At 44.2% G+C, this 25,666-nt stretch overlaps 1 protein-coding gene across 9 annotated transcripts in view; it reads left to right on the top strand.

Annotated features, from left to right (window-relative positions):
- UBR5 (ubiquitin protein ligase E3 component n-recognin 5) overlaps positions 1-25,666 on the top strand; it is a 2,447,509-nt gene that overhangs the window by 488,984 nt on the left and 1,932,859 nt on the right. For all 9 annotated transcript variants that reach the window (XM_069621460.1, XM_069621458.1, XM_069621459.1 and 6 more), the window contains one exon: positions 24,655-24,839. In XM_069621460.1, the coding sequence (XP_069477561.1) occupies positions 24,655-24,839 (185 nt within the window). The remainder of the gene's footprint in view (positions 1-24,654; positions 24,840-25,666) is intronic.

The following is a 25,666-nucleotide window of genomic DNA, read 5'->3' as shown; positions in this document are numbered from 1 at the left end:
TTTCGCGATTTGTTTTAGTGGCTCCTTTATTATGTGGGTCATAGATGTTTATAATTATGATGTCAGGGATGATTACAGTCTATAACTTCATTAGAACCACCTGTATCATTGCTGAAGAATGGATAGATGTCGAGCAAGGGGTGGTGCACCAAAACTAATAGACCGCCTCCTGGATGACCAATTTGGCCTTTGGTAGCAAGTACTTGCATTGTACTACGCCCATCAATTTCACACATTTCCATTAACATCTCTTGAAGAGCTGTTATATGAAATAAGTCAATGTTATCTAATAACCCCTTTTCCGTAGACAGATGGTTGAAACCTCTAGTGTTCCAGGAACACACTGGGCAACTATTATCGCGGAGTACCTGCAAAGTGTGTTTTTTAAAAAAAAATTTAAAAAAAAACGCGGGTAACCACTGCCCTTAACCTTCTTTATTATCAGGTTCATCCATTTGCATTACTTTGTTTGCCACGCCAGATTCTAAATTAACAGCTTTTTTTTTAAGGAATAGGCAGCTATTTGACTCCTAGTGTTGGGCAATATTGTATGCAGTACCCTTTGGGTGCACTAAAATAACATTGACCACCTGGCAATAGGGACCCAACCTTTGGTACATGTCTGAACTACATAGGTTGGTAGTGTGGCTGAGCAGCAAGGCTTATTTTAAGAGGGGTCAATATGAGCAGTAATGTTGTGACAGAGTTTCACTGTAGAAGTTATTCAAATAAACACACAAGGTTTCTTGATAAAACAATTATTTATTTCACAGTCAGTTATATAAGCCTTCTTCAAAGGGGAGCAATCTACGTAACACTTGTAATGCACTTCAAAACACTTTGTTTTTATAAATCAGATGATACCCATTGGCGCTAACAGACACTTCCTACATCCTCCGGTAACTTAAATAGGTAGGACACTATAGACATTGATTTATCACTGGTACATTTAGAGTAATACTGAGTTTGGTGTAAAAGATAGAAGAGTGGAATAAAACAAAGGTTAATAAATGATTCACAAACGGGTAAGTACTTTAAAAAAAAAACTTCCACTGTCAAATACGTTTAACCCTTTCCTGAAGAAAAGATAAAGCACAGATTCAAAGTGAAGAAGTCAATGTTAATTGCAGAATGTCTAGGGGAGCTGAAGATCTTCTTTGCAGGTAGGTAAAAAGTCTTGCACAATGTTTTTAGAAATGTTTGTAGAAAATGGAGCACTTGAAGGGCCACAAGCTGGGAGGCTTTTGCGGGGAAAAGCTATAGCAACTCTGCCAGGTAAACCAGACCAGTCTCAGCTGAGAGTAAGTAAGGCTACACAACAAGAGGTAAGTTCTTAGACGTTACAGTACCTCTGGTTAGAAGAAATGGTTCCCGGCTGGCTTCTGTTCCTGTGCAGCTATGCAGATCCCGTTATTCGTGAGCCTCAGTCGTGGGGACAAGAAGGAGGACGTCTGGGGACTCCTGCTCTGCAATGGGAAGGTCAGCGGCAGCAATGAACAAACTTCAATTCAGTGGTCCTTCTGTGTTTCAGCTCTTCGCGTCTGACAGCTAATAGCAACCCTGCGGTTCTCGGCTACCACTCAGACTTTTCTCGCATATGGGGTCCAGCACTCTGTTGAGGTGGCTCAGGCTTGGTAAATCCTGCTTCAGAAAAGTCCGGGTCATCTGCTTGGCGCTCGGGTCCAACTTAAAAGCAACGCACACAATCTGTTCGTCTCCCTGGCACATCGGTTCCAGCAGCAGTGGAAGTACAGCCAGCTCAGAAAGGATGTCCAGACGGGCTTACTTTGGAGTTGATTGCTCCCACCAACTCGAGGGGAGAAGTCGTCCTTGCAGGGCTTCTCTAGTCGAGGCGAATTCGGAGCTTCAGCACAGCAGCAGGTCTTCACCAGGCAAACCAACGGTCCAGGAGTTGCAGCAGATATCTCTTCCAAGTTCTTCTTTGGATTCCTTCTTCCAGTGGTCAACTCTGCCTTCCAAGCCAAAAAGCCTCGCCTTTTATGCAGGTTTCTCCCATTCATTCCAACCTAGCTGTCAATCACACAGCAGGGTGGCTGTCCTTGACGGACAGCCAGCCGGCCAATCACCTTTGGGTGCATTCCTGGATTAAGCAAAGGGAGGTTTGGGCACCTCCTTCAATTCCTGCCCCTTCCAGACATACTGGAGCCAGAGGCATGCTTCATTCGCGAATCCCTCCAAAGACAAAACAAAGGGACCAAACCTGGTTTGGCACGCAAAGTAAATCTCAAGAAGGACCTTTCCAGTAAGAAATGGTGAAAAAGGACCACTGCCATTTTGACGAAATGGGCACCCATGGGTGCCTTACTTTGGCTGCGAACTCAGCCCGTGGTAAAAATTCACAAGGGTAGTAAAAAGTAATCCACTGCCACCAGCCAATTGTAGAAAGGGTAACATAAAAATGTCACATGAGAAACTGGATAAAGGGGATACTAAGTAACCCCACCAGCACCCTATGGTAAGATGGTGTGTGCTGGGTCTAGAAAGTTACAAAATGGAACTAGTCAATTTCACTTCACTGTTCTTGGAAACAGTAGTTTCACCAAGAGAACGTATTTAAACCTTTGGGAAATCTAAGATTTCCCTGTGCCACTGCACTGAAGGTGATGTGTGTCAAAATGCAAAGATGATGCCTATGGAGTTTGTCAGACTCCAAAGTTATAAAGAAACACAGGGTCAAAATCGCACAAAGAGTGGGGAAAAAAAGGGCTCACTCTCTCCAGGTTAGAAATTAAGTCCTGAAGTCCAGCAAAAGAGCTGGGGGTCGCTAAGGTAGAAAATAATAACACTTAGCTAATGGTATTTTAGGGGTAACTGTTGGGTTATTAATTTTTAAGCTTTCTTTTGGATATTTACATTTCTGCATATACATTTCTTTACAACTATAGCCAAGTTGAAATCAGTTTAATATTTTAATAGATAGGCTATAGTCGGATTTGATTTAAACCATACGTGCGCTGTGACTTGATGTTTGTCTTCCAATTTCACTCCATAGAAAAACAGCTGTTTCTTGCTTTAACTTCTGAATTTCGTTTTCCTTCTGCTAATCATTCCACTATTAAGATGTCCTCAGATGGTCTCATTCTCAGAGGAATTACTGTATTCAAAATACTCATTAGTGTAGTTCTATTTAAATGCGGATTACTATATTCCTGTATCTGCTTTTATTTCTAGTACCTTTACCATGACTGGAGTGCAACTTATAGCCATCTTAATTACTTTTTAATTGTTCTGCTCATTGTTAGTATTCATAGGGTCTAAAATGACTTGTTTCTACAGTTGCTTTGTTAACACTCACAATAATATCTGTTGCTGAACCTATATCATTACTTGTCAGCTCATTAATTTTAGAGGTGGCTGATGAACCTAGATCTAAATCAATGATACCTATATGTTGAACCAAGCTAGCATTGCCTTGAGACTCGCTGTGTCTGGGTAGGTTAGTCTGTGATTCTTGGATCAGTTCACGCAGATAATTACGGATGTCATTTTGGCATATTTATTTTACTGGATCACTAGCAGATCGACCTGCCTCTATATTGGAGCGGTTATCTGTATTTGGAGCGCCATGTATATTACTCTTATTGGCTTCTGTGTTCGATATCATCTGCTCAGGATTGTTCAATTCACCATTCTCACTCACTTGTATTAAGATACTCATTTAGATTCTTGCAACCATTCTTTTTTCGCTACCTTTTTGGACGAGTACATTCGAGTGATATCACTTTTAATTATTAGGTTTGAGCTTAACTTTTTTCTAGTTTTACGGAGAACATTCTCTTTAGAGTTAGATTCAATACTGGGAGATAAGTTCTGTTAGTTGCTCCATCTTTACATACTCGTTTAGTGCGATTGATGCTTTTATTTAGTAAAAGCGATTGCACATCTATTTTCTTTTCCAGTCTTTCACAATTTTTTTTAGACTATTTTCTACAATTTCAAACATATCTTCCAAGACAATGCTTGTTACTCTAATGTTCGATACATCTAGATAAATTATTTATTTGCATTTTTAAAGCGCTCACACAGCCGAGGGGCATCGAGGCGCTGTTACAGGAATAGGTCTCTTAGTTGCGTATTTATAACACGCTTAATACCTGGAGGTTTCTAAGCGTGGACCCGGGGATCAAACCTGTGTTGCTTTGTGTCGTCTTGTTTCCAAGGAGAGCACGTTGCCGCTGAGCTATCCTCCTATAGTGTGTTCTACTTGGGTAGATCTGGTTAGAATACCTGAAGGATCAAAATTCGCAGCTTCTTTCGTTGTACAGGAGACATTGGTCATTTTCGTCATTATTAACTTCCTCACAATCATCTAAATGAGATCGCCTGGTGGTTAGCATAAGATTGATGTCTTTGTTATTTATGTGACTATTTACATCTATAATCATCGATTCTTCTGTTCGAGGACTGAGCTTGATATTTCCAGCAGGAAGTATCAGTGTACTTGCTCTGGATGGGCCATTAGTTTGAGCCAGTGTTGTGACATTATGGGAAGGACTTTGACTTTTCAGAATCTCCTCTCCAAGGGGGACCTCATCCCTATAAACCTTGAGAGATTGAGGTCATTCTCGTATTAGTTTGCTAGTCAAACATGAAAGCAGGTCATTTAATTCTTTCTCCATCTCTTTAGCAGCAACTTCTTTATCAATATTAGTCAAAATGGCAGATGCATTAACCTTGTTTAAGAATACTACTTTTCCCACATTATCAGTCTCTGTAATTGGAATACTCGAGACTGCCTTGGGAAAATAGTTGGTCATTTCAATTGATTTTGTAGGGATCACCCCTGTTTGCAACCCTTTAGTTTCTATGTTTATATCTTTTAAGCTCCCACTGCCACGTTTTTGTTGCAGGCTGGTTGTCGTAAGGATTTTGGGAATACAAGTTAGATTACCTCGTCATGGATAGTGCCGACCAGGCGGAGGTGAGAGGGCAATATTTGATGGATTAATTGCCTTTTATGTATGCCCTATAGTTTCGCGATGAATCAAGACTGACATAGTCTCAGTGTTAGCACTTCGAGTGCTTGTCAATGCTTGCATGTGTGTGTGGCACTCATTTGATTCTCAAATTTTTCATCAGGCTTGAGATATCAACACTGTTGGTCTCTATGGTATGACTAGTAATATCTACTGTGTTGCAAATTTCATGCAGACTCATTTCACCTTCCATCATATTACAGAGAAGAGAGCACATAGTTAAGCCTACCGGTTGTGGGAACAGGGATGCCGCTGGCAACAAAAAAATACAGTAGATCCCATTCGTCAAGTAATCACTATAGTGCTACTCAGAAGTTCAAAAACATAAACTCGGGTACAACAAGCAATAATCGCTCTCTCATCCGATATTCATATCTCATAAGTGAGCACCTTGGAGAGGAAACACTTTGTAAGAACAATCTCTACAAATATGGACCGCTCAGTGTTGTCAAGGAACACTATGCCTTGTAGTTGAAACGTTAGGTACTCCTGGAACAGCTCTATGTAATTGCAGGCACTATTCAACAGGAGGCTCAGTAATTGGACTGCAAGATACTTACAGGCAAGAGTGATATCATTCACACATCACTACACATGTATTTTATATTTCCCCAACTTTTCCCGTTTCCTTTCGGTAACTCTGGTGTGGATTCATAGAAATAGCTATTAGCGGAAACGGGTCAAAATATTACGCCGTTCTGCTTACTCGTGTGTAGTACGGTGACATACGCTTCAGTCTACTGGAAAGTTATACCATTCACTGTAATTCTATACAATGAGTAATCTTATCGTGGTTGAGATGACAGTTATGCAGGGATTGACGATTGCAAAATTCACTGCCTGTATCGCTCAGAGCAGCGAGAGATACTCTCCAAGATGTCACCTATACTCAGTTAACATTATGCCGACAAGCGTGACTGAAATGGCGCACTGTTTTCAACAGTGACATAACTCACTGAGCTCTGTGATATGCACAATCAGGTTAGGCAGTATTACTGCAAGGGAGACCAAACTGTCATGCTTGCGACCGAATAGGGCAGACGTTGAGGCTCTTAATCCCACCACCAGCAGAACAGCAAAACAGCACTTCTGTGCACTTCCTCTGTGCGTGCTCTGGTTCGGGCGAATGCTGGGTTATGTAGGCTGCGATCCATGCAACGTGCGGGGCCTCACTCCTAAGTAGCCCAAACAAATTAAAATATCTATGAAGAAATTAAAAGTGCAATGTCCATTTCTATAAAAAATCAAGATAAATGGTGGAAACCACCCATGTATAGATGAATGTAAAGTCAGTCTCTGCATGTTTTCCACTCAATGGGTAGCAGCGTCGGGGGCAAAAGACCAATGTCTCCAACAACACAAATATGAATCTATCAAAGATACCAATGCTGGAGAAATGCAGTTACAGGTAAGTAACTAAGACCTCTTCAGTGTGTTACCTCGCTAGAACAGTCGCCGTTCCCGGTTTGCAGCTGGAACTTTGGTGGTCGCCTGCATGTAGTATGTCAACTTCCTGCCAATTTTAGCCTCCCAGCTTAAAGCGATCCTGCTCTGGATGAACTTCTAAAACCCTGACTTGAAGGATGCTTGCTGTCTTCTTTGCAGTGGTCGTTGCTGGAACTACCCGACCACCCCCCGACCCCCCTCCCTCCCTCCTGTCTAGTCCCAGCCCTCATCCTTGATGGCAGAACGTCTGCTTCTGGGGAGGATGTTGGGAAAGAGTTTTCTTTCTGCAATTTTCCCATCCATAGATTCCTATGGAACTCATATTCCTTTTTGTATTTATTTCTTTTCGGTTGCATCATCTGACTTGCAGTAGCTGCTTTTTGCAGAGTTGATTTCTGCCCTTCACAAGCATAACATGTTGAGGCCCAACAGTGATTTCTTACAAACTGTAACATTGTGCAAAACTTTTCTGCTATCTAAAGTAGTGCCCCAGCTCCATAGACATTGTTCAAATTGACTTTGGCTGTCCTGGCTCCCTGCATTGACTTTGATTCGAGCTGTCCCTCTTTGGTGTGCCTAAGTTTAACTTGTATTGCTTGGAAATATCTAATCCAGACTTAATTGGGAGATTGAAAATTGCTCACATATTCTGAGAACCTGTTAACCTTTTTCCTTCCTTTTCCTTTTTTCACAACCTCAAAATTTATTAAGTCCAAAAAGTGATATATAAATGCCAATACTGTCCTAGCAATTGAAGTCCCCTCGGGGTGTAGGAAGTGTGTGTAAGGCATCACAACAGAGTATCTACTTGCGTAACCTAAATCTGAGAAAGTGTTATGAAGTGCGTTTTGATTGTTGCATATTGCCCTTTTTAGGGAAGGCTTATTCAAAACTGACCATGAAACAAATAATTATTTTACTAGAAAACCTTGCGTGCAAGTGTTATTTGGATACTTTTATGTGTGGATTTCGATGCTACAGCTCACATTTACTCCTCTTGAGATAAGTATGGCTGCTCAGTCACTCTACCAACTTGTGTAGGACAGACCTATACCAATAGGTGGGTTACCTAATACCAGGAGGACAAGACTGGTGTAGTCTCGCACAGGGTTACTGCATTCAGTCTTGCCTAACAATTGTTCATGTTGTTTTTCCAAACTATGTTGCAAAATTAAAAACAAAATATAATTTGAAAGGAAAAGAAAAGCCTCATCTCCAGATTCATAACACTGCTATTCTATCCAAAAAGGCACACTACCAGAGGTACAGGGGCTACCTTAGCTTTCATTGTAAACGTCCCTCTGGACACCATGTGCAAAGCTGCTACATGGAGTTCATCCATACGTTCACACATTATTACTGCATTGACAAACATTCTAAAGCATATTCACAGGTGGACACAGTTCTAAAACATCTTTGCTGCTGTACCTTCTAGTTTACCACCTCCTTTTCCAGAGACTGCTTGCTAATCTATGCTCAGCAATTGATCTAAGTAGATCCACAAGCTACTGAAGGGATACATTACTCACCGTAATTGTATTTCTGATGCTTGTATTTGCATAGATTCACACGCGCCCACCCTTCCTCCCCAACATCTGTACTCACGCTATACTTCATGCAAACTGATGTCAGAAAAAGAATCTGAGGGACCTCGACACGTGAAGTACCATGGTTACAGTGCACATCACACTAGGGATAGTCTTACTGATCACGGCCAGTCGACGTCAGTTTTCGAGTTTCGAAAACAAATCTTGGAATACTCTGCGATTTCCACTAGATGTCGGACTATGCAGAACATGTGAATCTAAGCAGATAAAAGCACCAGAAATACGATTATGGTGAGTAATGTATCCCTTATAGTAATTGTGCGACAATACTTACCTAAAGTCCTCATGGCTAAGCGTGTATTTTTAAGGCCTAATAGATTATATATATTTGTACCTTTTATGTCTAGAATTATTGCAGTGCTCTGTCTCACATTGTCTACCTAGATCACTGTTGGGGAGGTTTACAAAAGTCCACCTTCGGTAAGACTTTGGAAGTATCAATCTTGGGAAACTCGGATCCAACTCTACTATAGCCTTCAACCAGTATGTTGGTTGCAATGGTTGACCAGGAAAGAACAGGGATGTAGGTGGTACAAAGAACTGCACATAGGCCAAAGAAACATGGGCACACAAAGTTATATACAAATAATGGTTTATTTTAAATGTACACAAAGGTAAAGTTAAATGTTAAGTACTATAACACAGTAAGCAACTTTAGGAAAACCAGTGCATTATTCAAAGTAAACCACTTTGTAATACTTTTTGGAATGGAAGTATGCAATTCAAAGGCAAGTGAAATACTGTTTTAATAACTGTTTCAGGTAAGATAAATGAAATGAAACAAAACCAACTCAAGATGAGTAAATACTTGGCAATATTTTCTCAGAGGCCTAACACTTTAAAAGTCTGTCCCTATCTAGTTATGAGTGTCTCAGAGTCAGTTTGGAGGGCTAAACCGGTAAGGCACGTTTATAGAAAGTTCAGAGGTTCTGTCATGATTCCTGCCCCTCATGTCCCCAGCCCTCCAAGATGTCAGGCTGGAGCCAGGCCACGATCACCTACATGGCCCTCAAGGGCCTCTCCATCCCTCCAAAGACCCACTTGGAGTCAGACTTGGCGCTTGTGGCACCAGACTCACTCACTCCCAAAGGATAACATTGGGGATTGGACTTGTAGTGCATTGATGGGGACAAGATGGATGCCCCCACTTATTTCGGTTCCCAGAACTGCATGTGCGGTCTAGTCTCTTGGGTGTGGTTCAGCCCAGAGACACCTGGGATACCCAGTGACTATTTAAGCCACACCCAGGCTGAGAAACATGCTTTGCGTTTTCTGCAGCTGTAGCGTGACACTCACTGTGTTCGGATCGGTCTCCAGTAAGCCTGCATCTTTCTTCTGCGATCAGCTCCTGCAAGAACAAAAACACTGTTGGGAACAGCCTTGCGGCGCTTCTGCCCATTATTCATCGCCCCTTCTGTTCTGCGGGCATCTTCAGCGGCGCCATTCCCATCCTGGCATGCCGCTTCCTAAGGAAAAGGGAAAACAGAAAAAGGGCATTAGTAAGCATTCAGCAAATCTACGCTGCACAAGCTTCAAACGCTTACCTGAATCCCAGCCGCTGTTGGGGAAACTCTGTCTCCGGAACTTCTCATCCATCTGCAAGAGGGAAAAGACACTCCAGGTTAGCGTGGAAACATCTAGAGGCTCCGCATACCGCGCTTACCCACCGCATTTGTTCTTCATAACCGGCATCCACGCTGAAAACGTTGCAGCACCTAAAAGACACAGAAAAAGAACTCCGTTCAATGCAAATACGAAAGGGGTGCATCGCGCTCACTCACCTTCAGCGCTACTCATCTCAGCAGCACGCCGCCATCCCCGGACGCCGGCCATCATCTAAGGAAGGAAAGGAATGAAGTTGGAGAACTGTTCAAAAGACACATTATACTTACCTGTTGGGCTCTTGCCAGTGAAGTAACTAGGCAGCAACGAGCCTGCATCAATCAACGCGCCCCTGCGCTGAAAGCAGGACGGAGAGCGCACTATCCAAGAAAACAAGGTGAGCTGTGGACCCCGGGGAAGAAGGGGCTCAAGCACACCGAGACAATAGGGAGTTAAACTCTTCCAATCCTGTGTTTCAGGCCCAGTCTCCAATCGAATAGCCTCCAGGGAAGGGTTTGAGGTCGTAAGAGGTCAGAACAGGCTGAGTGATGTCCCCGTGGATACCAGGTGAGTGTTACAGGTTCCTGTGGAAGTCTTCTGTAACAGCTAAGTAACTTCTTTGTTGGTGAAAAGGTTCAGTGGCTTCAGAGAAGTCTCCCTGTACGCTAACAGGCGTTTTGCCTGGGCGAAGGTTTATGGGAAAGCCCCACACACGAATCGTCACTTCAGAAATATAGGAGCGACAATGCTGCTCTAGGTAAGTTCTATCAAGAGTCTCGGGACCTTACTGTTGGGGAGAATTGTCATTTCTGTGCTAATTCCCTTCAACCTTAGAGAGCCCCATCTCTTTTGCTGGACTTGGGGCTTGTGATTTTTTTTTTTTCTCCTGAGTGGACCTTTTTCTCACTCCATGTATTTTTCCTGACTAGGATTTTTGTGTTACTGTTTCATGGAGTCTGACAAATCCATAGGCATCTGCATTTTGCATGGTCTCTCACACAGCACCTTAGGTGCAGTGCCACCCAGAAGTCCCGTGGACTTCTCTCAATGTTTAAATTGTCTTGGGTGAACTATAGTTCCCAAGAATAGTAAGATGATCCTGGTCTTATTTACCTTTTCCTTTGTGGAATCAGCACACACCAACCTATCGGGTGGGGGTTCTACTTAGTAATTCCCTATCCCACTTCTCATGTGACATTTTTTGTTACACTAACATACTTTAAATGGCTAGTGACAGTGGTTTACTTTTACTACAAGTGTGCATTTTTACCGCAGGTTAAACCCTCAGCTGCAGTACAGCACCCATCGGTGACAATTTTTCCCAAAATGGCCCGGTCTTCTTTTTCCCGTTTTGCGTTACTTAGTTCCTTCATGGATTTGACTCTGTTAGTTGAAACAGGTTTGAATCCTTTGTGTGTTTTGCCTTTGGTGGGCTTCAGCCATGAAGCCCGCCCAGGCTCCCGTGTGTCTGGAAAGACCAAAAGTGAGGGATGGATCCCGGAACGTCCCTGTCCTTTGTGTCTAGGTGTGCCTGAGTGAAACCAGTCGTGATTGGCCAGCTGGCTGTCCTGAAATGACAGCCACCCTGCTGTGTGACAGCCTAGGCTGTGAATGAATGGGAAATTGGATACAAAGCGAGATTTCTGGGACTATAGACAGTCGACCACTGGATAGGAACATCTTAAGCAGAAGACTTGATGAGATGCCAGCAGCACCCTCCTGGACCGTGAAGTGCCTGGTAAAGCCCTGCAGCTGTACTGACCCTGTTTTCAAATAGACTGGGAAGACCCGCACAGGACGACTTCCCCCCTTGGGCTAGTGGGACCAACTCTCCTCAAGCCAATCTTCCATTTGGCACAAACCCTGACTTGCTGCGCCTCACCAGAGCTGCGGAAGCCCAATGCCAGGGGTCTTGTGACCATTGACAAGTGCATCGTATTGCGAAGTGCAAATCCGGCCAAATCTTCGTGAGCATCCAGAGGACCCTGTAGAAGCAGGAAATCTTGAACCAGAGTCCAGGACGGAGGGAGCGAGCCACTTGTAACCAGAGCTTTAGATGTTTATTGGTGCCATAGAAAAGGCACCAAAACACTGTATTGCCGCTGAAACAAAGTAAATCAATTGCTGGGCAGTCCCTCTCCCGAGTACTGCTGCAGGAGCCCGCCAGACTTCCTCTCATCACCAGGAACAAGCGTCTGCCAAGCTGTAGCTAGGACGAATCCAGCTGGCACATCTTCAAATCACAGGTACTGTGGGGCTTAGGGTAGTCGCCTTTTAGCCATACGTTGTGCTTCCTGCCTTGGGAAGTGCTTTATGGAGTTTATCTCCTGCACTCGCGTAACGGCTTGTGCTCTCTACAAAGTAGCTCACTTGAGGTAGTTATTTCTTCTGAACTTACTTTGTCAAGACTTTATCTAAGAAGAAGTGCATCCAAACTATTGACTTTGGCTGTCCTGGCTCCCTAAAGGTATTCATCTGAACCTACTGGCTTTGGAAGTACTTTTCCCTCACAGGTTTTAATTGTTGATACTATTAATATTACGCTCATAACCTATGCATTCACTTTGACTCCTCTCTCTTTCTCCCACCATATCTCTCACTTCTCGTGCCTGTTGCTTCCACCTCTTCAATATTCACAAAACCTGCCCCTCTGTCACATGTCATGCTATTAAACTTCTAATCTCCTCTCCTCTTGCCTTTTCTTCTGCTCCTCCTTACTCTTTGGTCTACCTACTTCTCATCTCGCCCCCCTCAAGTATATCTACCACTCTGCTCTCCGTACCCTCTGTCTCCTTACCTCCCGCGACTCCATCTCGGCTTCCCTCTCCTCCCTTGGCTGGCTTCCATTTCACTCTCCTTAAAATTCACTTTCTCTGCCTTGTCTTCAAATCTCTCCATGGGCTTGCTCCCCCCTTCCTCCCTACTCTTTCTACACTCCCTACTGCTCCCTTCGTTCAGCTGACCACTTCTTCACACTGTACCTCCGTCCCCTCTCCTGTTTCTGCTCCTTCCAGCCCCTAGCTCCCCTGCACTGGAACTCCATACCTCTCTCAATCCGTTCTATTCCTACTTTCTCATTTTGCACCTCCCTTAAATCTCTACTTCTCCACCCCTGCCTTGAAACTCCCTCCCCTTCTTGCTCCCCCTCCCTCCCTTCTTTCTGCTTCCCTCATTTTCCTCCCCCCACTCCCTCACCACCCCACTCTCACCCTTTCCCCTCTTGCCTCCTTCTCCCCCCCCCACTTCTCCTTCTCCCTCACATTCCCACTGCTCTGCTCTCCCAATTCCCTTCAGTTTAATTGCTCTTCTTACTGGTTTGTTTGATTCATAACTGTAAATTGTTTCTACCCTTATATTGTTTTATGTTTTATGTGCCAAGTTGTTCAATTGTGCAGCGCTTTGGTGTAAAGCGCTATATAAACAAATATTATTGCATCCCTTTGAGAGATTGTAATTTTACAAACTGTTGAAAGTGACCTTTCCTTCCTTTAACAACTCTAACTGAGTTGGTAACTGAAATAATGGGCTTTTACTGAAGTCACTCCGTGTGCTGGAACATGTGTTGGCATAAGAACATTCTTTACCAACTTGTATTGTCTTTTAAAAACTGAATCCTAACTTTGTTTTAATGTTAATAGTAGATAAACCTTTTTAAAGAATGCTTATTTAAACCTTGTGTATATTATACATGAATATTTATATATAACCTTTGGTTACTTGTACTTACTGATTTCAATTTTACAGCACTATAGCTCACGCTACCCCTCTAAAGATAAGCCTGGCTGCTCAGTCACACTAACTTGTGTAGTACAGGCCTATATTAAAAGGTGGGTTACCTAATACCAAGCAGATGGGTAAGAGTTGTGCTAACAATGTTTAGACAAATCATGAGTAATAGATCCATACCGGAGTCTTGGAAGGAGGCCTTAATTGTGCCCATTTTTAAAAAGGGCGATAGGTCTGATTCCAAAAACTATAGGCCTATCGCCCTTTTGGATGCAATGGGAAAGATTTTTGCAACGCTTCTTCTGCACGACCTGAAAAAATGGGCGGAAGGGAATGGAATTTTGGACCCTAGGCAAACGGGTTTTGTAGGGGGAGTGGGCACCTCCTTAAATCTCTTCCTATTGAATTTACTAAAAGAAAAGAGCTTGGAGAAGTGATCAACACTGCTCTTGGCCTTTATGGACCTCGAACAGGCGTTCAACACTATTTGTGGGCATAATTGCGTATGTGGGGTTGTCCGGTGGATCTGGTAGAAGCTATTGAAGCCCTTTATACCAACACTTCGGTCCAAATTAGGCTGTGTGCAAGTGGAACATTATCTAGTAAAATGCTCACCTATCGGGGCTTGAAACAGGGGTGTGATCTTGCGCCACTCCTGTTTTGCCTATATATTTGAATTGGGATTGTCTCAGGTGAATGTTCGTTCCTTTCCACTGACAGTTAACGGAGCACAGGTACCGTGGATTCTCTCTGCGGATGACCTGGTCTTCCTTGATTTTACCGCCATAGGACTTCAGCGTCGTCTCCAAGCTTTTGAATTGTACCTCAAAAGCAATGGTATGAAAATGAATGCAAGGAAATCTAAGATTCTCCCGATGAAGAACGCAAGACGGGTAAAGAAAGAGAAATGTACCTGGATGTGGGAGGAATCCCCTTAGAGACAGTGGATTCAATAGTTTAATTAGGGGTTACTTCAATAGAAATGCTAATGAGGCTGCTCACTATGAATACCTATGGCAGAGAATGATTCCTTTGGTCAATCAGGGCAGGCCGATCCACTGGAAATTTGGTAAATTCACGTTAATACAGATCGTTACCTTTTACAAGCAGAAGGTGGCACAGATTCAAACCTATGGAGCTGAGGCAGTTTTCCTCCTCTCATATGATTGTTGGGAGAAATTGGAGGGTCATTTTTGGTGTAAGATATTACATCTGATGGTCTGTCCTGACATATTTTCTGGGGAATTAGTGGAATGGATTTTGCTTTAGCTCATGGATGGTTTTTGGAATTGAAAGTCTAAAGGTTCATTTTTGGTGTAGTGGATTTTGTTGTAGTTTGTGGATGTTCTTTTTGGAACAGAAATGTTAAAGGTTTATTTAAAGTTAATGATTGTTTTATACATATTTGACTTTTAACCAATAAAACATTATAAAAAGAAAAATACCAAGCAGATAAGTCTTGTGTAGTACCACACCAGTTGGACTGCGCTAATACTTACTGGTAGGGAAAATTCTCAGAAATGTGCTAATTCCCTTCTACCTTAGAGAGCCCAGCTCTATTTGCAGGACCTTAGGAACCTGGAGAGGACCTTTTTTCCACTCTGCCATGTATTTTCCCATTGATTTGAACACTTTCTTGTTTTTGGAGTCTGACAAACCCCATAGGCGGCATCTTTTTACATTGTGACACACAGTACATTCAGTGCAGTGGCATAGGGAAGTCTTCCAGATTTCCCCAAGTTTTAAATACATTATCTTGGTTAAATTACTGTTTCCAAGAGGAGTGAAGTGAAATTGACTTTACTTACATTTGTAACTTTCTAGACCCAGCACACACTATCTCACAATAGGGTGCTGGAGGGGTTACTTAGTATTTCCTTTGTCTAGTTTCTCATGTAACGTTTTTGTTACCCTTTCTCCAATTAATGGCTGGTGGCAGTGGTTTACTTTTTCCTACCATTGTGTGTTTCTACCGCGGGCTGCAATTGCAGCACCCATGGGTGCCCATTTTGTTAAAATGGCCCTTTTCGTCTTTTTTCACATTTCTTGTTGGGAAGGTCCTTCTTGAGATTTACTCTGCGTGCCAAACCAGGTTTGGTCCCTTTGTCTGTTTTGTCTTTGGCGGGATTCACTGGTGAAGCCCGCCTCTGGCTCCAGCGTGTCTGGCAGGGCAGGAACTGAAGCAGGTGCTCGAAACTCCCTGTGCTTAATCCCCGTGGTTACAGGAATGCACCCAAAAGTGATTGGCTGGCTGGCCTTGGAGGACAGCCACCTTGCTGTGAGTGACAACTAGGCTGCAAATGAATGGGAGAAACCTGCATAAAAGGTGAGGTCTTTTGCTTGGAAGGCAGAGTCGACCACTGGACAAACAAATCATAAGAAGAACTTGGAAGAGACGCTTGCTGCAACTCCTGGACCGTTGGTTTGTCCGGTGATGCCCTGCTGCAGTGCTGAAGCTCCAAATTTGCCTCGACTAGAGAAGCCCTGCAAGGGACGACTTGGGTTGGACCAATCGACCCCAAGACAAACCGATTGCCAGGGAGAAGAACACCAGAATAGAGTGCGTCATCCTCAAGTCGCACCTGAGATCCAGGAAGATCCTCCGGACTCCCATAAAGAGAACTCGAGCCAGAGTGCTGTACCCCAGATGCGAGGAAAGTCCATAAGGTATCCGAGAACCACAGTGGTGCTGTTCGCGAGAAGCTGAAACCGTGAAGTGCCGCTGATCTGAAGTTTGCCCATTGCTGCAGCCAACCTTCAAATTGTAGTGCAGGAGTCCCCAGACATCCTCCCTCTTCTCCCTACGACTTAGGCCTAGGAACAGGATCTGCCATACTACAACTCGAACAGAAGCCAGCTGGAACCAATTTCTTCAGACCTAAGGTACTGTAAACTAAGGTGTACTTGACTCCTGTCGTGTAGACTTGCTAGCTCTCAGTTGAGACTTGCCTTGGTTGCCTTTTGCAGAGTTGCTTGCAGTTTTGCCCTTCACAAGTCTCCCATCTTGTGGCCCAACCGTGATTTCATTTTTTACAAAGATTTGTGCAGGACTTTGTACTTACCTTCAAAAAGTGCGTCTGCTCCGCTGGACATAGTTCAATTGACATGGCTGTCCTGGCTCCCTGAAAGACTCTGACTGGTTTTGATCTGTCCCTCCAAAAAGTCACACATTCTATTACTTGTGTAGCTGGGAAAGGGTTAATCTACATTGCATTGGGCGATTCAAAAGTACTTACCTGCCTAAGGATATTTGTTAACCCTTGTTTTATTCCCTTAACTTTTCCTTTTGACACTAAACTCACTATTGCTCAAAATATCAATGTCAACAGTGTCCTAGTTATTTAAGTCACTCAGGGTGTAGGAAGTGTCTGTGTGCCATCCCAAATGGCTATTTACTGATTTATTTAAACAGAGTGTGTATTTATTGAAGTATATTTTTGTTACATATTTGCTCCCTTCCAAGGAAGGTTTATTCAACTTACTGTTAGATTAATAAATAATTGTTTAATCACAAAACCTTGTGTAAGTGTTTATTTGGATACGTGTCACTGTGAATATCTATAACTCCTTTACTGCTCACATTGACCCCTCTTGAGATAAGCCTGGCTTCTCAATCACTCTACCCACTTCTGTAGTACATGCTTATACCAAAGGTCGGGGTTAACTATTGCCAAGAGGACCAGGCTGGTGCAGTCTCCCACAGGGTATTGCATAGAATCTTGCCTAACACTCAACTAGCTCTTGGGAGTGAAGAAATTGCATTATGGTGCCTATACAATGCAGCTACGGAAGACCTGGTCACCAGATTCCTGATCAGGCAGACTAAAGGAGGGACAGTTGATCTCGCAGCAGCAGTCGAGGGAAGAGGCTTCCATCAAAGGATTCTTAGTTTCGTCTTGCGGCTCTGATTTTTGGCACCCTTTTCAGGATATCAAATGAATGGTTGTCACCCGATCGATTCACCTCTTTCTCGGTCCAGCACTCTGGTGAGGGGACTTCAAGGAGTGGCATCTTGCCTCTGGATGAGTCCATCAAAGTTTCGTGAGGATTAGATCTTCAGAAGAATCTAAAGGGGAGAGTCGTCCTTTGGAGGTCTACTGACGCTTGGAAGGCTAGTTCAGGCAGCAGCGGTTACTTGGAGGCCTTCTCCAGTCATCTGGAAGTGGCTGCGGAAAGCTTCTCCTTACTCATCGATTCTTCTGTTCCAGGGCTTGACTTGTCTTCAGCTTCAGGATCCATGCCTTTTATGTAGGCATCAAACCAATTGGCACCCATATGCAGTTCAAACTCTGGTTGGTGTCTGTCCTTTAATACAGCCAGCCCCCCCCCCCCCCCAGTTGGAACTGGTTCCAAGCATGCACACCAGACGACAAAGAACAGCAAGAGTTTCAAACTCAGTTTCCTGTCCTTAGATTGGGTGCAGCCTTGGCGGGCTTCACAAAGGATTCCTGCCAAAGCCAAAAGTCAAAGCAGGACATTTCGCACCCAGCACAGCAGAAGGACCGATAAGGGACAAGGAAAAGAGAAATGGTGAAAAAATACAGGCACAATTTTGGGTCAATGGTGACACTTCGGTGCACTGCCGCAGCCTTGAGTACAGCTGGAATGTAAGAAATACACATAGGTAGGATAAACCCACTATCATCGACCTCAAAATGAACGCAGACTCAAACACTACCTCAGCCCTTATTCTGCTCGACCTCTCCACAGCCTTTGACACAGTGAGCCACGACACCCTGACCAGAAGACTAGAAGACATAGGCATAACAGACACAGCCCTACTCTGGACCAAATCATTCCTAGCAGAAAGAACAGAAACCTTATGGATTAAACCATTCAAATCCACTCCACGAGTCAACGACTGTGGAGTGCCACAAGGATCCTCACTATCTCCACTATATTTCAACATCTATCAGACTCCGGTCATCAGAATCTTAAAAAAAATACAATATTACATGCTACAACTACGCAGATGAAACTCAAATCATCTACAAAATCAAAGACGCTGATCATTCAACCCTAATCGACTGCCTAAAGGAATTCTTCATTTGGATGAATGCCAACAACCTGAAAATCAACCCAGGAAAGACAGAAATCATGATCGTATCCAAAGACCAAGAGAACGAAACCACCATCCCGTGGCCTACGGAAATGGGAAACGCACCAACACCATCTAAGGTAGTAAAAAATCTGGGAGTCCTAATGGACAACACCCTAACCTTAGAACCACAAATAAATGCAACAGTGAAGAAATGTATTTTCTCCTCCACACGGCAAGAAGAATTCTGCCTTTCCTCTCCTTCACCCACAAAACACTCACTATCGTCTGCCTAATCATGTCAATAATCGACTATGCAAACAGCCTCTACCTCAGAATACCAGAACACCTCCTGAAGAAACTGCAACGGATCCAAAATGCAGCAGCAAGACTAGTCCTCAAACTATCCAGAAGAGACCACATCACCCCAGCCCTAAAAACACTACACTGGCTCCCAGTTAAACATCGCATCACCTTCAAAACAATGTGCATAACGCACAGGGCAATCAGTGGACAAGGAGCATATTTCCTACAAAAGAATCTACAAACCAACAAGACTTCTCCGATCAAGCATCGAAGTCCGCCTGGAAATCAAACCATACCTTACGAAAAAACTTGGAGGGACCTCCTGCTACCACTTAGCCGCAAACATTTGGAACAACATCCCAAAAGAAATAAGAAACACAGAAGATCACCTAAAATTCAGGAAATTACTAAAAACCTGGCTCTTCAACACCACTGATTCAAACTGAAAACCGAAACAGAGAAAAGGACTAAACTGGAAAGGACACGACAGCCCCAGATATGACGGGGAAGCTCCCACGGCACCTGGACGGGTGACACCGGATAGACTGGAACTCAGACGACACGCACGGAGACCGAATCAACCACTCCACCAGGAACCACAGTGTTGTGGAATTGCCGAGATATTGACAATTAGTACACAACCTGACTCGTTGACATTGGCAGGTGCACTGGCCACAGGAGTATGAAGGGAGGACAGGTGGGCTATGAGAGAGCCTGATAGAGGTGGGGACCAGAGGAGTAAAGAACCGTGAATGCCACAGAAACCCATATCAGGACTGGCGCATCAGGGGAGACTACACAAGCCCAGCTCCTCAATTCAGCATAGAGATGCCAACTAACCAACTCCACTAACAAATTTGCCTCTGCATACACCTCTCGCATTCCAAACCGACACAACCAAAACCTACAGCACAACAAACTGCACTACATTGCAACAACAAAACAAAAAAAGACACTTGCACAACAGTACATGACGACTACCGGCTGCAAACACCCCAGGCCCTGCCAACGGACCCACCGGGCTGAGGCCGCCAACAGCACACCACTATCTTGCACTTTTCCTGCTTCCTCCCACTAACTCAACCTCCCCTCCTCTTTCAGAGCCGCCAGAGTGCCAGGGGACCACTCTGGTGGCGATAGTGCGTGGTACAAATGTCCTTTACCATTAACATCAGCCACTCAGTTTAGCTTTTCACTGGAAACAAAAAGTTACAGGAGCAGTTGGAAAAAGCATACTGTGTAACCCCTCAGCACTCCATATAAGGTGTGGTGTGCTGATCTCATAATATGTAAGTGTTGGACACGATTGTATGCAGTACCCTTTGGGTGCACTACAACAACCCTGACCTCCTGGCAATAGGAACCGAACCTTTGGTATAAGTCTGTTCTACACAGGTAGGTAGCGTGTTGTGCAGCCAGGCTTATCTGAAGAGGGGTCAGTGTGACTCTCTCTCTCTCTCTCTCGCGGTCTCGCGGTCTCGCACTCGCTCTCTCTCTCTCTCGCGGTCTCGCACTCGCTCTCTCTCGTGGTCTCGCTCTCTCTCTCTCTCTCTCTCTCTCTCTCTCTCTCTCTCTCTCTCTCTCTCTCTCTCTCTCTCTCTCTCTCTCTCTCTCTCTCTCTCTCTCTCTCTCTCTCTCTCTCTCTCTCGGTCTCGCACTCGCTCGCACACATATACACATACTTTCTTGAATGAACAATTATTAATTTGTCAGTTACAAAAAACCTTCTTTGGAAGGAAGCAATATGAAAGCAACACACAAATGCCGTCCAAAACTACATACTATTTTCACAATAAGTAAAGATCCTTTTGGGATGGCCCACAGTCACAACCTACACCCCCAGGTGACTTCAATAGTTAGGGTGCTGGGGACATTAATATATCACTGTTGCATTTAGAATCAGAATAAAGAGTTTGTCAAAAGAAAAATGTTGTTTTGACACATTAGATCAGCAGTTAAGTACTTTTGTAAAACCCCCAATGCAAAGTTAGTTAACCCTTTCCTGGAAGGAAGAACAAACACATTCACAGAGGGAAGAGGTCATTCAGGATGCCAGTCTAAGCCAAAGTCAATTGAGCAAAAGTCTAGGTGAAACTGAAGCACTTCTCAGAGGTAGGTAAAAAGTATTGCATAATGTTTTAAAAGTCTTTGTAGATAGAAGAATTCAAAGTAGGGCCATAAGCTGTTTAGGCTTGTGAAGTAAAGAAGCTACAAGCAACTGTACACATGCAACAAGCAAGTCTCCAACGAGGACAAGTGGCTACACAACAAGAGGTAAGTTCTCTTTAACTTTATAGTATCTTTGCATTGAAGAAAAAGTGCAGCAGATGACTCATGTTCCTGTGCAGCTCTGCAGATCTCACTATTCCTGGGCCTCGGTGGTGGGGAGAAGAGGGAGGACTTCCGGGGACTCCTGCAATGGGACGGTCACCACTCGCAACCGGCAATCTTCAAACAATTGGCACTTCGGTGTTTCAGCTCCTCGCGTCTACCGCAAATAGCAACACTGCGGTTTCTGGCTGTCAAGATGGGCTTTCCTTCCTTCCTTCTGGGGTCCTGCACTCTGTTGAGAGGGCTCAGGCTCGGTCAGTCCTGCTTCCTGGGAGTCTGGAGGATTTTTCTGGAGCTCTTGGCCAACTTAAAAGCAATGCACACAATCTGGTGTTCCTCTCCCTGGCTATTCGGTTTCCAGCAGCAACCAGCTCCGAGAGAATGTCCAGGTGGCTCACTTTTGAGTTGATGGGTCCCACCAACTCAAAGGGAGAAGTTGTCCTTGCAGGGGCTTCTGTCGATTCAAATTTGGAGTTTCAGCACAGCAGCAGGGCTTCACCGGGCAAACCAACGGTCCAGGAGTTGCAGCAGGCGTCCTCTTCAAGTTCTTCTTCCATTCCTTTGTCCAGTGGTCGTCTCTGCCTTCTAAGCCAAAAGCCTCACCGTTTTATTCTGGTTTCTCCCATTCATTCCAGCCTAGCTGTCAATCACCCAGCAGGGTGACTGTCCTTGCCGGACCGTCAGCCGGCCAATCACTACAGAGTGCATTTGGGTCTCCTAGAGACTAAGCGCAGGGAGTTTCGGGCACCTCCTCACTTCCGGCAGACACCCTGGAGCCAGAGGCAGGCTTCACTTGTGAATCCTGCCAAAGGCAAAACGAACAAAGGGACTAAACCTGGTTTAGCGCGCCGAGTAAATCCAAGAAGGACCTTTCCACAAAGAAATGGCGAAAAGACTGTGGCCATTTTATCAAAAATGGCACCCTTGGGTGCTTTGCTGCAGCTGCGAAAGTGAGAATTCTCCCTAACAGGAAGTTAGAAAGGACATTACCTATTCCCCTGCCCTTTGGAACATAGGTTCTCCCAAATAGTCACACAAAATAAAAAGGGACGCCCAATGAGCTCCCAGCCACACTGCACAGAGCATGCAGTGTGTAGTGATAGGGAGAATTCTCATAAATGGTTGATTTCCCTTACCTAAAGAGTCCCCCAGCAGCTTTGCTGGATTTCTAGGATTTCTTTTTTTCACCTGGTAAGAGTGTGAGCCTTTTTTTCCCCACTCTTACATTTGTTTTGCTATGTGTTTCTACTTTTTGTGTGATCTTGGGCACTGGAGCCTCACCTACTCCATGTGCACCACTTTTTGTGTGTGCCACAGCACCCTCAGTGCAGCGACACTGGGTTGTCTTTGTGACTTCCCAATGACTCAATTTTTCTGGGGCTGACTACTGTCCCCCAGAAACAGGTGAAGTTGCCATTAACTTTATATAGTCACTTTAAACTACAGATCCAGTACACCCCATCTTACATGGACTACTGGAAAGGGTTAACTCTTACTCCTTTTTGTCTGTGCCTCTTGGAGCCTTGTTTCGCTCCCTTAACATTAAGACTTGGCTGGTGGCAGTGGTATCTACCCTATCTTTTCCACTGCAATTATCTTATATAAATGTGGTAATGTTTTAGGCTATTATATTAGCCTCGAACATAAACCTGAGTGACCAAATATATTTTATTTTGCCTCCGGCTGGGTTTAGTCGCCATTTCTTCTTGTTAGTCTTTCTCGTGTTTTCCTCTGCGCGCCTGGGGATGACTCCTTAGTTCGCCATCTTTTCGCGGGCTTCTGCACAGAAGCCCTCCTTTAGGCGCCTGATAGTCTAGGTAGGCAGGATGTGAGGGAGTGATCTTCGGACCCCTGCCATGGGTTCCCTTGGAAACCCAAGTCGCACTCTTGTCTGATTGGCTAAGGGGACTGGCCTTGCCAGGCCAGCCACCCAGCTGTGTGATTGACAGCCATGCTGTATGAATGGGAGAAAACTGCACAAAAAGCAGGTCTCTGGGACTGGAAGAGCAGAGTCGCCACTGGAACGAAAGAACCAACGAGGAACTGGAAGAGGAGGACCCCTTCAATGACTGAACCGCCCGATGAAGCCCTGCTGCAGTTCCGAATCTCCAAATCCGACGACTGAGAAAATCCTCCAGGAAACTTCTTCCCTTGAGCTGGTGGGACCAACCAGTTCGTCCAAACTACAAGCCAGGACCCCTCCTCTGGTCGAATTTGCTGTACCGTACAGTGGGCCAGATTGCCAGGAAGGTCGGACCCTGCTTGGGTTTTAAGGAGCGCACCTTTTATTCGTTGTATGGCGCTGCTGCTGGTTTCTTCCCTGGGTAGTGCAGGACCCTCCAGTCTTCCTATTTCTGATCAGTCCGACAGCCGTTTCAGGAACCGTGAGCCTGCAGGAACTATCAGGAACGTCTGCCTCAGCTACAGCCTCCTCTCTGTTTTAAGGTACTGTGCAAATCCGGTTGTTCATTTCGTTCAGCCGCGGTGAAAGTGTTTGAAATCTTTCTCCAGTCCGAGGGCTTGTCCTTCTCTTCTCTTTGAACTAACTTTCTACCTACCAACCTCGTCCTGTGTGATCTTGAGCAAAAGACATTTGACCTATTGACTTTGGCCCTAAGCCTTTTCTAGCTGATGATCTCACTGTAGTCTCTTGTTCAACTGCTCAAAATACTTACCTGTTGGTTTTGCCTAATTTCTGATAACTTTATTTCCCTCCTTTTAAAAATTGCTGGAGTGCCATTTTGTTCCCACTTCATTTTGTGAGCTTAACTTGTCTGGAATTTAAGGGAAGTGGTGTGGTGTATTTATGATTGTGATTTTGACTTGCTTAGAATAGTGAAATGTTATACAACTGTTGAGTAAATAAATATATAGTCTTTTACTTGAAAACCTTGAGTCACTGTTTGCCTGAATCCTAGTAATTGCTATCCTTTGTAACTACTTGTACTGCTCACCTACTCTTGAGATAAGTCTGGCTGCTCCGCTACTGCTACCACTATAATGTGTAGGACAGGCTTGTAGTAAAGGTGAAATTGTACTGTCACTTGTAGTCTTAATTGTGTGTAGTGGTCCCAAAGGGTACTGCATATAATTCTGCCTAACATGTAGCAAAATTCAATGTCAGATGCCATATAACTTGGAGAGAAGCATTTCCCCAAAAAGAAATCCAAAGTATCCCACAAGATTGGGTAAAAGAATGAATGAATGAGTGTGGAAAACGTTTCCCACTGAAACAGGGAACAGACCAAAAATCCACAAGTCCAGCTAATGATGCTGGAGGATTCGCATGTGGAGGAGATTATGCATAAAAATGAGTCTACCCTAACTGCCAACCCCCTTCTTAGTCCAAGCCATGCCACTCTGGTATATACTTTGACCTCACTTCAGTGTCTTTCCCGTTCACGATAATAGGCTGTCCTCCCAAAATCCACCCCAAGGTGGATTAACAATAACAAATGTCCTAATATTCAGAATGCACAGCAAGTCTTGAAAGAAAAGAACCTCTGAAATTGCTATGATAAAAGAAATTGGGCACATATATGCTTACAGATGTGTGGAGTATTACATTTTTTCACGATCACTGTTCTATTTATTTTGTCAGGTGTGCCTCAGAAATAATCCACTATATCATGCTGGGGCAGTAGCATTTTCTGTTAATGCTGGAATTCCTAAAGTTGGTGTCCTAATGGAGTCAGTTTGGAACATGAATGACAGCTGCAGATTCCAGCTTCGTTCACCTGAGAGCTTAAAAAACCTGGAGAAGGCTAATAAGACTACAGAGATCAAGTAGGTTTGTTAAGGTTTCGGGTCTATGTAATCTGTTATGTTAACAGAATCTATGAAAACAGGAAGACACATATTTGAAAGTCTTTGTTTGTGTGAACAGTAATCAAAGAATGTTGCTGTGGTAAAATACTTGGACTCAATGTACTTTGGGTTGAACCTACAGCAATTAACGGAGCACTGTGTACATATTTAATGTCTTTACTGTGGTTACGGTTATGTAATGCTGCCGGCACACTAGTGTGAAGACTTCGAATGGGTTTATTGCTATTGATGTACAGCAATCTTTGGTTGCTCCGCTATTCATGCTTCCAGTCCAACTGACTTGCAGAACACAACCATTCCAGCACATTACACTGGAATGTTCTACTCCCAACATTGTGCATTGAACACAGTGCAAAGCCAAGTCAGAACATCACTTGCCTCCCCTGTTGCATGCATACAATCAACCCTTACAATGTACGGTAACAACCATATCTGTCCTTGCATCACATAGGACAGCAATTTTGCTTCAGCCTACTTCTGCAGGAGTCTGTCCTAATACATTCTGGTTTCACCGTCTTGTGGCCAATGCTGGATTTGACTTTTATGCACTTTTGATTCACGGTGCGTCACCCTTTCTCAACACTCATGCTGGACTTGCTTTGCATCTTGTACTCATGGTGGCCCTGAATCATGCTGTTCCTATCTTCATCTTGATTCCCTGCTTGCAACATTGTGTTACTACTGACTTCTGCGATTATATTCGCTTTGCCCTCTTGCTTCTCCACTCTTTTTGACTGCTTACTGTGTTCTTTCCTCCTCTCCCTTTCTCCATTTTCCAATCTCCT

The sequence above is a fragment of the Ambystoma mexicanum genome, chromosome 5q (assembly GCF_040938575.1).
Source record: "Ambystoma mexicanum isolate Mex_15411 chromosome 5q, UKY_AmexF1_1, whole genome shotgun sequence".
In the NCBI taxonomy this organism is placed as follows: Eukaryota; Metazoa; Chordata; class Amphibia; order Caudata; family Ambystomatidae; genus Ambystoma; species Ambystoma mexicanum.
Note: the sequence above shows the minus strand (reverse complement) of the source record. Positions and strands in the feature narration are given on the sequence as shown.